General features: G+C 53.8%; 1 protein-coding gene across 1 annotated transcript in view; it reads left to right on the top strand.

Moving 5' to 3' along the window:
• flna (filamin A, alpha (actin binding protein 280)) overlaps positions 1–15,417 on the top strand; it is a 98,377-nt gene that overhangs the window by 13,510 nt on the left and 69,450 nt on the right. Inside the window, 11 exon segments of the mRNA XM_069923273.1 lie at positions 910–1,007; positions 3,046–3,193; positions 3,301–3,419; positions 3,993–4,070; positions 6,280–6,442; positions 7,119–7,319; positions 9,787–9,924; positions 11,272–11,398; positions 11,600–11,736; positions 12,292–12,485; positions 14,299–14,412. Of these exon segments, the coding sequence (XP_069779374.1) occupies positions 910–1,007; positions 3,046–3,193; positions 3,301–3,419; positions 3,993–4,070; positions 6,280–6,442; positions 7,119–7,319; positions 9,787–9,924; positions 11,272–11,398; positions 11,600–11,736; positions 12,292–12,485; positions 14,299–14,412 (1,517 nt within the window).

Here is a 15,417-nt window from a genome sequence, read left to right as displayed (position 1 = left end):
CACCCAACATTGTTCAGGAAGCAAAATCTTTGTTGTGCAGAGTGACAAATTCACTCTACACTGGGTTTCCATAGCTAGGGAGGTGCTGGTCAACAACTAGATCCTTCATTGTCATGTAATAAAAACGGTGTAATATTACACATAATCACCCGTAATACAGGACAGATTCGCCATTGGCAGAAATTGTCTGAAGCACCTCTTACAGTCGGAGAAAGAGAGGCAGAAGGGAGTCGTTACCCCACCCCCGCCATCGAGCGTACATGGATTCGCCTCCAGCACTCCTGCAGAGTCTGGTTCAAACCATCAGCAGTCCGAGTTCCAGATCCGAACCTCCCACACGGATCGGGAATCGCTTCGGTGCCCTCTCACGTCCCGGTTCCAATAACCGGTGCCCCCTCCAGTCAGTCCGCAGCCCTGGCGCAAGTCCCTCAACCACAGCAACCTGCACGGGTTCCTCGCCTCGAGTCGCTAGCAGCCCCATCACCCGTGTGTGTTTTTCAGTCGCAGAGCTCCCTCTCTCTTGCTGGTCACCGTCCTGAGAGCCATCTCCTCTGCTTCTCCTCCTCAGACAGTGGGCGGGGGGGTTGATCTCCCCGTTTTCTGGAGCCCAGCGCCGGACCTGCAACCATGCTGCTGATCACAGGTGCTACCATCTTGGGCGCAGATGCTGCAATGTTTTAAATAGCGCCAGCGTCGGCTCCTTTAATGGGCTGGTTAAAGCCCAAATGGAGCTGCCTGCAGTCGGACTGGTTGGTTGGTCCCACAGGCAGTGCTGCTGTTTCACCAGACTGGAACGAGGGCCAGGACTGGATATGGGGAGGGGGGAGGGAAAACGAGGGTCTCCATCCGGTGTGGCTGAGCGACCTTTGGCCTCCTGTGCCTGACGTTCTCTGTTTTCCCTCTGTGCAGGCCTGTGCCCTGATTGGGAGACGTGGGATGGGACGAGGCCTGTGGACAATGCCCGGGAAGCCATGCAGCAGGCTGACGACTGGCTGGGAATTCCGCAGGTAAGTGGGTGGACGGCCCCTCTGCCACAGGGTGATGACTTCAGGTGTGGTGGGGAGGGAAAGAACAGGTCCCAGTTCATGTCAAACGTTTTGTCATCTGATTGCACAAGTTCAACGTGACGAAACGGCGTTTTCTGGTCCTTGGTGCAAAACATGCAGGCACGCCCAGACATACACACACACAGACAAACAATACATATGCCTCGATACAAATAAATCTAGTTTCATGACTATGTGAGTCTCGGAGGGTCAGTGTGAGCGGTTCCTTTGGTTAATCAGCTCGTGGGAAGAACCTGTTCGTCAGCCTGGTGGTGCTGGCTCTGATGCTCCTGGATCTCTTCCCCGACGGGAGCAGCTGAAAGACGCCGTGTGCGGAGGTGGAAAGGGGTCCTTGATGATTTTGCCTGCCCTCTTCAGACCATGATCCTGGTCGATCACGTTGATGGGGAAGAGGGAGACACCAATGATCCTCTCTGCCACTTTTATGGTCCTGTGGATGGAGCTCCGACCCGTTTCTCTGCTGCGACTGTCCTACACTGTGATGCAGCCGGCCAGGACGCTCTCCGTGAAGCTCCTATACAGGGCAGACACATGGTAGCCTTGCCCACCTCAGTCTTCTCAGGAAGTGCAGTCACAGTTGCACCTTCCTGATCAGTGAGGAGATTTTGAGTTTCCACGATAGGTCACTCATTAAGTGAACTCCAAGGAACACTGGTTGACATGTAGAGGAGGGTGCTCGTTCCTGGTCCTCCTGACATCCACGATCATCTCCTTCGTCTTGTCCACGTTGAGACCCAGGTGGTTCCTCTCACCCCATTTCACAAGATTTTCCACCTCTTCTCTGTAGAGCGACTCCTCGTTGCTGATGAGGCCGGCGACCGCCGTGTGATCTACCAACTGGATGACACTGTTAGAGCTGGATCTGGCCATGCAGTTGGTGGTGGGGGGGGGGTCAGTAACATGAACAGGAGCGGGCTGAGCCCACAGTCCCAGGGTGCGCCAGAGCTCAATGTGACTGTTCTACGTTCTGCTACTGAGCTGAAGGGATAGCAGAAAATTCCCCCTCTATTCTCCTCCCATTCACAGAGCTGTTCCCCACCTGTTTGCTGGTTTGCTCTACCTCCCTTATCACCTGTGGGACCATGCTCCTCCTCCCCACCATTTTGCTCAGGTGTCTGCTGACATTTTGGTCGCCTCTTGACAAAGGGCTCAAGCCCACAATGTTGGTTCTGTATCTTTATATTTGCTACATAAAGTTCACTGTTTGATCTGCTGAGTTTCTCCAGCATCACACATCCCTCCAGGTCACCGTGCAGGTCGATAGTATAGTTAAGAAGGCCAATGGGACTTCATTAGTCAGGGGGATTGAGTTCAGGAGTCGAGAGGTCATGCTGCAACTCTACAAATCTCTGGTGAGATCCCACTTGGAGGATTGTGTTCAGTCCTGGTCACCTCATTACAGGAAGGATGGGGAAGCTATGGAGAGAGGGGGCAGAGGAGATTCACCAGGATCGGAAAATAAGTCTTTATGAGACAAGGTTAGCAGAGCTGGGACTTTCTCTTTGGAGCAGAGAAGGATGAGAGGAGACTTGATAGAGGTCGACAAGATCCTGAGAGGTGTAGACAGGGTGGACGGCCAGCGCCTGTTTCCCAGACACCAGAGGATGTCTGTACAAAGTGAAGAGAGTGAAGTTTTTTTTTACACAAGGGAGTTGTGTGGGCCTGGAATACCTCGCTAGATGGTGGTGGTGGAGGCTGGAATATTTAAGAGACTCTTAGACTGACCCACGGATGGAAGGAAAATAGGTTACAGGGTAGGGAGAGTTGAGTACTCTTTTTAAGGAATATAACATCGAGGACTGAAGGGGGTATAGTGGGCTGTAGAATTCTACGTTTTATTGTGATTTTACTTCATTCACTGTATCTGCAGATTTTCATGTTTTACTACGATGATCTGGTTTATTTAATCTGCCACCTCTCTCTCTCTCTCTCTCTCTCTCTCTCCACACCACCCCCCCCCCCCCCCCACCTCTCCAAGGTTATCACCCCTGAAGAAATTCTGGATCCCAATGTGGATGAGCACTCGGTCATGACGTACTTGTCACAGTTCCCCAAGGCCAAGCTCAAGCCGGGAGCCCCTCTCCGGCCCAAGCTGAACCCGAAGAAAGCTCGCGCCTATGGACCAGGTCTGTCTTGTGCCTTCATTCTGGCTTGTCTTCTGAGCCTCCAGACCGATATCTCACATTTTCCTTTTCATTCTTTCCACCCTCCCCCCCCCCCACCCCCATCTCAGGCATCGAACCGACCGGGAACGTGGTGATGAGGAAGGCAGAATTCACCGTGGAGACAGTGAGCGCTGGGCTCGGCGAGGTTCTGGTGTACGTTGAGGACCCTGCTGGTCACCGTGAGGAGGTGAGGACCCCTCTCTGCTGTCTGCTGGGGGACTGGGGGAATGGGAGGGCCGAGATTTCTTCCTTGGAATCTGTGTGCTTGGTTTGGAATGACATTTTCTGCAGGATGTGTTCTGCAAAGGGAGCAATGCCCGGAGTACCGATCACAACATGGCTGCTGTTCTCAAAAGCTGTTGGATTGTGACTGCATGAGATTCAAATAATTATCATGATGTTCAAATCTTCTCCTTGCCCACAATTTTACAGAATTCCTGTCATAAGAGTGGCTATTTGGCCCCTTTTACTCTGAACTAGAGTGTTTGATCGAGGTTATTGAGCTCCACCTCCACTGATTCAGTCGGTTGTGGGTTATGGGGGTGGGGGAAGGTATCTCCTCAATCCCTGATCGGATTAGTTGGAGACCGTCCACCAGGGAATGCCACGCTGTTGGGGACAAAATGGGGCCCCTTTCCATTCCCCCCCCCCATTCTTGTCATCATGCCACCGATCATGTGTCCCTTGGCCTGGGAGATGGAAGTGCTCTCTGCTTGACAATCTGGGTTTTCATTTACTCATTTTTTTCCCACCTGGACAGGCGAAAGTGACAGCAAACAACGATAAAAACCGGACCTATTCTGTGTACTACATACCAAAGGTGGTGGGCCTTCACAAGGTAAGGGGAGGCATGGAGCGTTACTGCGCAGTACAGGCCCTTTGGCCCTCAATGTTGTGCTAACCCATATATTCCTTAAAAAAAATCTCTTCTTAACCTGTAACCATCTATACAGGTAGACCTTGACATCCGACCCACACAAGTTGCATCCACCTGCACATAGAACGTTACAGCACAGAAAAACAGGCCATTCGACCCTTCCTGTCTGTGCCGACCACTAGTTTGTCCCACTGACTTGCTCTCATTCCATAACCTTCTGGACCTCTCCCATCCATGTATTGATCCAATTTATTTTTAACACACAAGAAGGAATCTGCAGTCACTACACCATTCCACCCTCCCATCACTCTCTGAATGAAAAACCTTCCCCTAAAACCTCTCCTCTTTCACCCTAAAGCGATGACCTCCCCCCATCTAAGTGGGAAACATCCTACTCACATCTACCCCTCATAAACCTCCATCTCGTCTCCCCTCATCCTTCTTCGTCCCAAGGAGTAACCTGTTTAACCTTTCCTGGTAACTCCTGAAGTCCGGGCAAAGTCCTAGTAAATCTTCTCCCCACTCTTTCCATCTTCCCTGCTGTTAGGCACGTGCGGTCTTCCCAGTGACTTAAGAACTTCAACATCACAGCTCAGCTCCTAGACGCAATACTTTGATTTTGTAAAGGCTAAGGTGCCAGAAGCTTCCTTTACAGCCCCTTCAGGGAACAATGTCTCTGTATTCCCAGATCTCTCTGCTCCTCTGCGCTTCTTAGTAGCCGACCCTTCACTGTGTATGTCCTACCCTGATTCGCTCGTCTGAAGTGAAACACTGATCTGCATTAAATTCCACCAGCCGTATAGTGGCCCAATTCCCCAGCCGGTCCAGATCCCTCTGCAAGCAACTCACAGTCACAACGCCTCTGACCCGAGTGTCATCAGCCAACCTGCCGCGTATCATCCATGTACAAACAACAATGGTTTCAGCACAGATCCCTGAGGCTCGCCGCTCGACACGGACCTGCAGTCTGAGAAGCAGCCATCCACCATGATTCTGTTTTCTCCCGTCAAGCCAGATTGAATCCAGTTGACAACCTATCTGTGTATACCTAGTGTCCTAACCTTCTGAACCAACCTCTGTGTATACCTAGTGTCCTAACCTTCAGAACCAACCTCTCTGTGTATACCTAGTGTCCTAACCTACCACTCATGAATGACCAAGTTTTTTAAAAACAAACTTTACTGTATATTTGGGTGGGGACCAGCAGCCTCGATGTCCCTGCACCCCGGGGCAACCCCATGCCCCCAAGACTATTATATAACAGAACTTCTCATGGGGATTGGGGAGAGGATTGGTATTGAAGGTACTGCACTGTACGTTTGTTTACGTTCTGCATGAAGGATTCATTTGTTTAAAATCTTTTTTTAAATGTCCTTATGGTCTCGTTTAATCATGTGTGGTGGGCAAACCTGACTTAATGATCAATCCGGGTTGCAACCAACTCATGGGGACCACCTGTATGTTTCCCATCTGTGGGCCCGCCGAAGAGTCTCTTAAATGCTCCATTCTCCACCACCACCCTTTGGCGAGGCATTCCAGGCCTGCACAATTCTCTGTGTGATTTTTTAAAAAAAAGCTTCCCTCCCTTCACTTTGTATGGACGTCCTCTGGTGTTCACTGCCCTGGGAAACAGGTGATGACTGTTCATCCTGTCTCCACCCCTCAGCATCTTGTGGACCTCCACAAAATCATTTCCAGCCTCCATCACCACCCCCGGCAATGCATTTCGGGGTCTCCACAGCTCTTCAAGTTTATTTAAATTTTAACGTACAGCGTCGTAACCGGCCCACAAACCCGTGCTGTTCAATTACACCCAACTGATCTACAACCCTCGGTACATTTTTGAATGGTGGGAGGAAACTGGAGGCCCCCCCCGGGGAAAACCCACGCAGACACTGGGGAGAATGTACAAACTCCTTACAGGTGGTGTGGGGATTTGAACCCTGGTCCCGGCCGCTGGGCTGACCAAGCCGAATCTGCGTGGAAATCTTGGGCGGGATCCCGCTGGATTCCTCTTGCCTCAGGGAGGGAGAGGGCGTCGTCGTCAGGCGTCAAAAGGGGACGGATTTGAAGAGCCGCCCCACCTCCTTGCTGACCGACGTCCCCACACCCGGCAGTTCGGATACCCTGACAGCCTGCCCTCTTCTCCCCCCCACCCCAATCCTTTCAGGTGACTGTCCTGTTTGCAGGACAGCACATCTCCAAGAGCCCGTTCGAGGTGACGGTCGGCAAGGCCCAGGGAGACGCCAGCAAGGTGACGGCCCAGGGTCCCGGACTGGAGCCGGTGGGGAATGTTGCCAACAAGGCCACCTACTTCGACATCTACACTGCAGGTCAGAGTAAAGTCAGTAAGAGACATCAACGAAACAACAATCAACTGTTTGGAAAATGATTGGGAAGGAAGAGTTCAGCATGAAGCTATAAATGCCTTGTGATGGTCTGGAATCCTCCCCCCCCCAACCCCAGCACTGTCTGTATTCTGAGATTTCCTGTTTACTCAAACCTCGAGGAAGGGCTCAGGCCCGAAGCACCAGCGATCCATCTTTACTTCCTACGGGGGCTGCAGGACCGGCTGTGATACCCCACCCCCCAACCCCGTCTGTGTCTTCACCACAGTCTCAGCGTCTGCAGACTTTCCTATTTCACTCAGTGGATAAGATGGGGCCGGAGGGGTTGAGAGGAAGGTGGGGGGGGCGGTGCTGCAGTGGGTTTAGAGGGGCTGTTGTGGAGGGGGAGGGGAAGTGGAGGCTGAGGGGTGTGAGGGGAGGGGGTTGGGTGGGATCGGTTGAGGGGAGGGGGGTAGTCATCAGAGGGTGTGAGGAGCTGGGATCGGAGGGGTTGAGGGGAGGGGGTAGGGGAGATCGGAGGGTTTGAGGAGGGGAGATCGGTGGGGCTGTTGTGAAGAGGGGTCGGGGATTGGGTGAGATGGGTCAGGCCACAGTTACACCCAACCAGCGAGGGAGATTGTGGGAACTGTGCCCTCTGACCCCTCTGCTCTCTGCCCACCAGGTGCTGGAGTGGGCGCCGTCACCGTCACTGTCACGGACCCTGGGGGTAAGGATGACACAGTCACCGTGAGCGTGGAGGACCGCGGCAACAGCTCCTACCGCTGCACCTACCGGCCCAGCGTTGAGGGGCTTCACACAATCACCGTGGCCTTCGCTGGGGCCGCTATCCCTAAGAGCCCCTACTCTGTCAACATTGCCAAAGGTAGGGACCGGCGGTAGGCCGAGGGGCTTTTCCACCCCCCCCACCCCAACATTGATGTCTTTGGGGAGGGAGAGGAAATCAGGTGGGGCTGAATGGCCACTGAATGGTTCCCCTCGAGAGTGGGGGTGGGGTAACGCTCAGCAGGGTAGGGGTCTGGAGGTGTTGGATCTTCCGCCGGGGTCAGAAGGGAATGGAGTTGGTGGGGAGTTCAAGGTGGAAGCAGGTGGGGATCGTGTGGCTGGAGTTAGGTGTGATGCTCTGTCTTCTTTTCCCCTCTCGCTTCTCTCTCTCTCCCCCTTCTCTCTCCCTCTTCTCTTTCCCCCTTCTCTCTCTCTCCCCTCCCTCTCTCTCTCCCCCTTCCTTCTCTCTCCCTCTCCCCCCACTCCTCTCTCTCCCCCTTCTCCTGCTCGTGTTTTCACTTCATCTCTCTCGACTATCCATGGGACGGCCCTGCAGCCGAGCGTCTTCTGTCGCCGCCTTTGTTTCTGATGCCGTGAGTTTCCCGCCACGCTCTTCAACACGCTCCCCCCCACCCTGTGGTCAGGCATCGTGGAGACAGGCCCTTTGAATGACGTCCCAACCTGCCTCCTGGCAGTTGACCCCTTGCCTCGAGCCATCAACCCACGGTGGGAGATTCTCCATCTTCCCATCCCACCCCGTTCGAGACGGGAGCGCATTCAGCGATACAGATCAGTCCCTTGAGCGGTATCACGCCAACAACCTCAGCAAAACTGAGGAAGTGATTTTGGACACCAGGAGGGAGTCAGGGGAACATGACCCAGTCCTCATCGAGGGCTCAGTCATGGAGAAGGCTTCAAATTCTCCGAGGATCTGCCCTGGGGCCTCCATGTCGATGCAATCACGAAGAAGACTTGCCTGCGGCTATACTTGGTGAGGAAATTCTGTATTTCACCAAAGATGCTTGGAAACTTCTACAGGTGGAGCATGGAGATCCTTCTGACAGGTTTCCTCACTGAAGACCTCCCCAACCTCTGCTTCCGGGTTCGTGTTGCCTCCTTTATCCTAAAGGCCCAACCCCCACCATCCCCAGCCTTCTTTCTCATCCTCTGAATCGACGATTGACGTCAGGCATGATTTTCCTTCTGGGAAAGCACAGCATCCGAATGACCAACTACGCCCCCCCCCCTCCCCCCCCACCAACCACCTTGGGCCCTGCGCCCTTTTCCAATCCTCCACCATGGCCAAGAGGGTCTCGAAGAGGGAGCCAATCCTCATCGAGGGCTCAGCAGTGGAGAGCCAAGAATGTCAAATTCCTGGGGGTCAATGTAGAACACTGCAGCACAGCCTAGGCCCTTCAGCCCTCGATGTAGTGTTGACCCATATAAAAATTAACCCCTCCCTGCCCCGTAACCCTCTATTTTTCTTCCATCCGTAGGCCTGTCTATTAAACGTTCTGGCCTCCACCCCCTAGCAAGGTATTCCAGGCCCCCACAACTCTCTGTGCATAAAAAAACTCCCCCTCCCTTCACTTTACGTCCCCTGATGTCTGGGAAACAGGCACTGTCCGTCCACCCTATCTACGCCTCTCAGAATCCTGTCGACCTCTATTGAGTCTCCTCTCATCCTTCTACACTCCAAAGAGAAAAGTCCCAGCTCTGCTAAGGCTTATTTTCTAATCCGGGCAACATCCTGGTCAATCTCCTCTGTCCCTCTCCAGAGCTTCCACATTCTTCCTGTAATGAGGTGACCAGAACTGAACACAATCCTCCAAGTGGGGTCTCACTAGAGATTTGTAGAGTTGCAATACGACCTCCTGACTCTCCTGGAGCCTGCAGATCGATGCAAATGCGAAGCAGGCACACCGACCGCCATTCTTTGCGTCACCGGAGAGCATTCTGGCCGGTTGCATCCCTGCCTGGTACGGAGGTGCCAACTTTCAGGACAAGAGGGTTGTTAAATTGGCCTGTGACATCACGGGCACCAGGCTTCACTCCGTTGAGGACATCGACACAAGTCGGCGTCCTAAAAAAGCAGCATCTATCTTCAAAGACTCACCCCCACCCCCCCCAGGCCAGGTCCTCCACTCTGCTACCATTTGGGGGGAAACGCCCAGGAGCCTGAAGATGAGCACAATGGCACAAGGATGGCTTCTTCCCCTCCGCCATCAGATTCCTGAATGGACATCTGTGAAGCTGCCGCAAGACTGTTGAATTTCCTGTCGCATTCCTGGTCACTTTTCGTGCTGTGACACAGTTTGAACGTCCTGGGATGTTTCCACCACAACTCCAGACATCCCTGACTCCACTCCTCTCTCTTAATGCACTCTCTCTGGGGTAAAGTTGGTGCATGAACTGCCCACCGCCCCCCCCCCCCCACCCCGCCTTCTCCTCGTCTCCTGTGGGAGGAAAGGCAGCTGGGTTGGGAAGGGGACTGCGCTGGCTGGGGGGTGGGGGTAAGGGAGGAGAATGCTCAGAGATGACTTGTCTCCCTCCTTCCCCCACCACAGCATGCAACCCCAGCGCTTGCCGGGCTGTGGGACGGGGCCTGCAGCCCAAAGGTGTGCGGCTGAAGGAGACAGCTGACTTCAAGGTGCACACGCAAGGAGCCGGCAGCGGGGAGCTGAAGGTGGTGGTGAAGGATTCCAGTGAGTGTCAGGGGCTGGGTTACGGATTGTCGGGAGCATTGGTGGGGGGTGGGGATTTTGCTCCCCTCCCCGCGCTGGAATTGGGACCCCCTACCCTTGCTCTCCTGAGCATGACTGCCTATCCTGTGTACCGGGAGAGGTGGGAGGTTCCCCTACCTCCCTGAGTGCAGATCCAAAGATCCTCGAGGGGCTCAGGCGACCAACCAGGACATCAGCAGCAGGTGTCGGCCATTCGGCCTGTTAATCCTGCTCCGCTGATCAATGTGATTGTGGCTGATCGTCTCCACCAACCTGCCTTTCTGCCTTTTCCCCATATCCCTTAATTCCCATCCAAAGTAAAATATCTACCCAACCTCGTCTTAAATATATTTACTGAGGTCACCACCACTGCTTCAATGGACAGCAAATTCCAGAGATTCCCCACCCTCTGGGAAAAGCATCTCCGTCCTAAATCTACTCCCCTGGATCTTGAGGCAATGTCCCCTCATTCTGGTCTCCCCCACCAATGGGAACAACTTACCCACCTCTATCTGATCCACACCTTTCACCATTTTATACGTTTCTATCAGATCCCCTCATTCTTCTAAATTCCAACGAGTGCAGTCCCAGATTCTCCTCATAGACCAACCCCCTCATCCCTGGAATCAACCTGGTGAACCTCCTCTGCACCAACTCTCAAGCCAGAACATCCTTCCTCAAGTCAGGAGACCAGAACTGCATGTGGTTCTCCAGATCTGGCTTCACCAGGACTTTGTACAGTTGCAGCAGGACCTCCCGGCTCCCAAATTCAATTCCTTTTGCGATTCGTGCACCAGCTCTCCCACATCCTTCTGCACGGCAGCAGGCTGAAGTCACTTACCAGTCAAATAATAATCCAATCTTCCATTCTTCCTTCCAAAGTGGATCACCTCACATTTACCCACGTTGTTCTCCATCTGCCGGACCCTTGCCCATTCACTGAACCTATCTATATCTCCCCCCCCACCCCCCAAGACTCTCCATATCCTCTGCACCATTTGGCCAACAGAAGATTGTAGATGCTGGAATCTGGAACAACCTTCCCCATTCACTTAACCTATCTATATCTCCCTGCGGACGCTCCACACACGAAGCCCTCCCGGTTGCCCCTCCCTCCCCCCTGAATTCTCCCCCCACCGGTCCACGGAATGTGCTCTCTGCATCCCACATGGGGTTCACCGGCCCAGGACACTGCGACCTCCGTCCCCCTCAGTTGCCACGCAGGACGGGGGTGCGTCTGGGGAGCTGGGGGCGGCCATGAATTCTGGGTGGGGTGGGGGGGTGGGAAAAGGCGGCCAGCGTTTCAGCAGGTCCTGCTCATCTCCGCAGAGGGCCTGGAGGAGTTGGTGAGGCAGAAGGATTTGGGGGAAGGAGTCTACGACTGCCAGTACTACCCCAACACGGCGGGGACGTACAACGTGGCCATCACCTGGGGCGGCCAGCACATCCCTCGCAGGTGAGTGCCTCCCTCCCATCCATCCTCTCTTATCCCTCCCTGCCCCTCTCCCTCCATTCCCCCTTCCCCACTCTCCCCCATTCTCCCCATCTCCCCCTCCCCTCCCCCCCTCTCTCTTCCCCTCCCTCTTTCCCTCCCCCTCGTGTGTGACAAAGACCACCCAGCCTAACAGCCCCCTTTTCTCCCCCCCCCTCCCTGTAGCCCCTTTGAGGTGAAGGTGGGGACTGAGGCGGGCCCCCAGAAGGTGCGAGCATGGGGCCCAGGCCTGGAAGGTGGAGTGGCAGGCCAGTCAGCTGACTTCGTAGTGGAGGCTATTGGCACAGATGTGGGCACATTGGGTGAGTGTCTCGGGTGGGGGGTGTTGCGGATGCTGGGGAAAGGGACAGGGAGGGTGGTTCCCTTTGACCTGCCCCTCGACCCTTGCTTCCCCCTACCCCCGCCACTTTATCCACCTCATCCTCAATCCACCTCATTCCCCACCGATCCCTTCAACCTCACCCTCGACCTTTCCCTGTACCTCAGTTTCCCTGTAATCCCTCTCGTTCTTCTCCGACCCCTCGACCTCCCACCCCCCGTCCCTCGATTTTTCCCTCTGACCCCCACGGCCTTCTGCTTCCCTCTGCCATTCCCCACATCCCTCGATCCCGCCGCCCTGGATCCCTCGACTACCCTTGTGTCCCCCTCGATCGCCTCTGACTCTCCATTCCCCGCTCTCTCATCTTTACCGTGCAAGCAGGGTGTGAACGATCAATGAAGGGGACTCGTGATAATTCTGTCGTACCTGCAGGGAAAGGAATCTCAGGGTTGCATGTGATGTCGTGTACGCACTCTGACAATAAATCTGGACGAGTTTCCTGTTGACCCTCTCCCCGTGTGGCCCCCCCCCCTTGCAGGGTTCTCCGTGGAAGGTCCATCACAGGCCAAGATCGAGTGTGATGATAAGGGCGACGGGTCCTGTGATGTCCGCTACTGGCCCCTGGAACCCGGCGAGTACGCTGTCCACGTCCTCTGCAACAATGAGGACATCAAGTACAGCCCCTTCATGGCTGACATCCAATCCGCCCCTCCAAACTTCAAGCCCGACAAGGTGAGCAAATGGTGGAGGTGGGGGGGTGGGGTGGAGGGAAGTGTTGCTCCTCCAGTCCCAACAGCGGATGACCCCGTGGACCTCGGAGTGGGTGGCCCACCTTCCACTTCACTTTCATTTGACCCACAAACCTGCCCCCTGTTCATAGAACCGTAAACAAACGACAGCCCAAAACTATTATTCTGCCTTGTCCCACTGACCTGCACCCAGTCCATACCTCTCCCTTTCACGGACTTGTCCAAATTCTACTTCACTGTTAAAATTGAGCCTGCATTCCCCACCTCAGCTTATTCCACACCCCTACTGCTCTCTGTGTGAAGAGGTTCCCCTTAAACTTTTCCCTTTTCACCCTTAACCCGTGTCCTTTGGTTTGTATCTCACTGACCCTCAGTGGGAAAAGCCGACCCCTACATTTACTCTGTCGATCCCCCTCATAATTTTAAACACCTCGATCAAATCTCCCCTCATTCTTCTATGCTCCAGGGAATAAAGTCCTAACCTGTTTAACCTTTCCCTGTAACTCAGTTCCTGAAGTCTGGGCAACATCCTAGTAAATCTTCTCCGCCCTCTTTCTATCTTATTGATATCTTTCCTGTAGTTCAGTGACCAAAACTGCACACAATTCTCCAAATTTGGCCTCACCAATGACTTATATAACTTGACCATAACATCCTGACCCCTGGACTCAATACTTTGATTTATAAAGGCCAATGTGCCAAAAGTTCTCTTTACGACCCTTCCCACCTGTGACGCCACTTTCAGGGAATTATGTCTCTGTATTCCCATATCCCTCTGTTCTACTGCACTCCTCATTGCCCGACCGTTCACCATGTACGTCCTTTCTTGGTTTGTCCTTCCAAAATGCAACACCTCACATTGGTCTGCATTAAATTCCATCGGCCATTTTCCAGCCCATTTTTACCAGCTGGTCCAGATCCCTCTTCAAGCTTTGAAAACCTTCCTCGCTGTCCACAACACTGTCAATCTTAGTGTCACCTGCAAACTTGCTGATCCAATTTCTCACATGATCATCGATAGAGACGTCAAACAACAATGGTCCCAGCACCGATCCCTGAGGTATTCCCCCAGTCACAGGTCTCCAGTCTGAAAAGCAATCGTCCACCACTACTCTCTGGTTTCTCCCACCCAATCATGGTCGAATCCAGTTCACTACTTCACTATGAATACTGAGCAGCATAACCTTCCTGACTAACCTCCCATGCAGGACCTTGTCAAAGGCCTAACTAAAGTCCATGTAGACAACATCCACATCACCTTTCCTGGTAACCTCCTCAAAAACCTCAACAAGATTCGTTAAACACAACCTACCATGCACAAAGCCATGTTGACAATCCCTAATCAGTTTCTGGCTATCCAAATAATTGTACATCTGATCTCTTAGAACACCTTCCAATAATTTACCTACTACTGAAGTCAGGCTTTCCGGCCTATAATTTCCAGGGATTTTTGGAGCCTTTTTTAAACATTGGAACAACGTGAGCTACCTTCCAATCCTCTGATTTCTCCTGTCCCCAAAGATCATTGATGTAGACGACAAACAACGCTAAACTGCTTTTGTTAAGAGCCCGTTGACCTTGGTTAGTGACCTTTGCCCCCCCGACCCTGGAGACAACCTCTGTTGGGCCCCACTCTAATTCTGGATGGAGGGGAGGCTACTGTTTTTGGGACAAACCCCCTCCCTCCGTGAGATCTCGATGATTACCCTGATGGGGGGGGGTGAAGGATGAGTGGGCGGGCCAGTGATTGCCCCGGGGACTCTTGCCGAGCATTTCTCCGCCTCTCTCCCCTGCAGGTGCGTGCCTTTGGGCCGGGATTGGAGAGCTCGGGCAACGTTATCGGTAAGCCCGCCGAGTTCACCGTTGACGCAAAGAACGGGGGGAAGAGCCAGCTGAAGGTGTACGGCCAGGTAAGGAGACCCTCGCCTTCCCCCGCCCCCTCTTCAGCAGCGCCCTTCCCCTCCTGCCTCACGTGTCTTTCTGTCTCCTCCTCCCTCCCTTACCTGAAAGGCCCGACCTCCTTCTGTCTCCAACTACGGCCCGGCCACCTACTCAAGGATCAGGAATGTGTCAGAATGATAACAGTATTCCCATACCAGAGGTATCTTTTCCCCTCTCCACCTTCCCCAGGGACTCCCTCGTCCGCTCCTCGCTCCCCTTGGCACCTAAACCCCACCTCCACCAGTGACTGCAGGAGACACTCCTCTTGTGCCCACTACCCACCCCCCCCTCGCTGTGATTCCGGGGCCCCAAACAGCTCCTTCTGATGAAACAACACTTCGTGGTGGGGGAGAGGGGATGTCGTCTGGTGCTCCTCTACGTCGGGGAGACCGGGAGATCATTTTGCCGAGCACCTCAGGGATCGGTGCTGGGACCATTGTTGTTTGACGTCTCTATCGATGATCATGTGAGGTGGCCGCCCATTTCAATTCTCCGTCCCGTTCCCTGGCCGACGTGTCTGCCGGCGGTCTTGTGCAAGGTCGGACTGAGATCACCCGTAAATCGGAGAAACAGCACCAACGTCGACTTCTCAGGTTTCCATTAAACCCCACCCCAACTCACTTCCTACCTCTGTCTCTCTCCCTTTTCCCTCTGCCTCATTTCACACAGGCAATATCAATTCGAACCTCTCCCCTTATATTCAATTAACACCTTTTGATCACAAGATCACATGAAGCTGGCCCATTCTAATCCATCCTCCCAATTCCTGGCTTCCCTCTGTCTTAAATCCACCCAACGACTTTACTTCCACTGCCACCTGCAGCCACAAGTTCCACGACCCTCCGGCTGAAGACGTTCCTCCGCGTCTCTGTTCTACACTGACCCTGAAGTTGGGTCCTCTTGTCCTGGACTCCCCCAGTGTGGGGGAAAACCCTTTGCCACATCCACTCTGTCCAGGCCTTTAGGCTTTCGAA

The sequence above is a fragment of the Narcine bancroftii genome, chromosome 3 (genome assembly GCF_036971445.1).
Source record: "Narcine bancroftii isolate sNarBan1 chromosome 3, sNarBan1.hap1, whole genome shotgun sequence".
NCBI classification, from domain to species: Eukaryota; Metazoa; Chordata; class Chondrichthyes; order Torpediniformes; family Narcinidae; genus Narcine; species Narcine bancroftii.
Note: the sequence above shows the minus strand (reverse complement) of the source record. Positions and strands in the feature narration are given on the sequence as shown.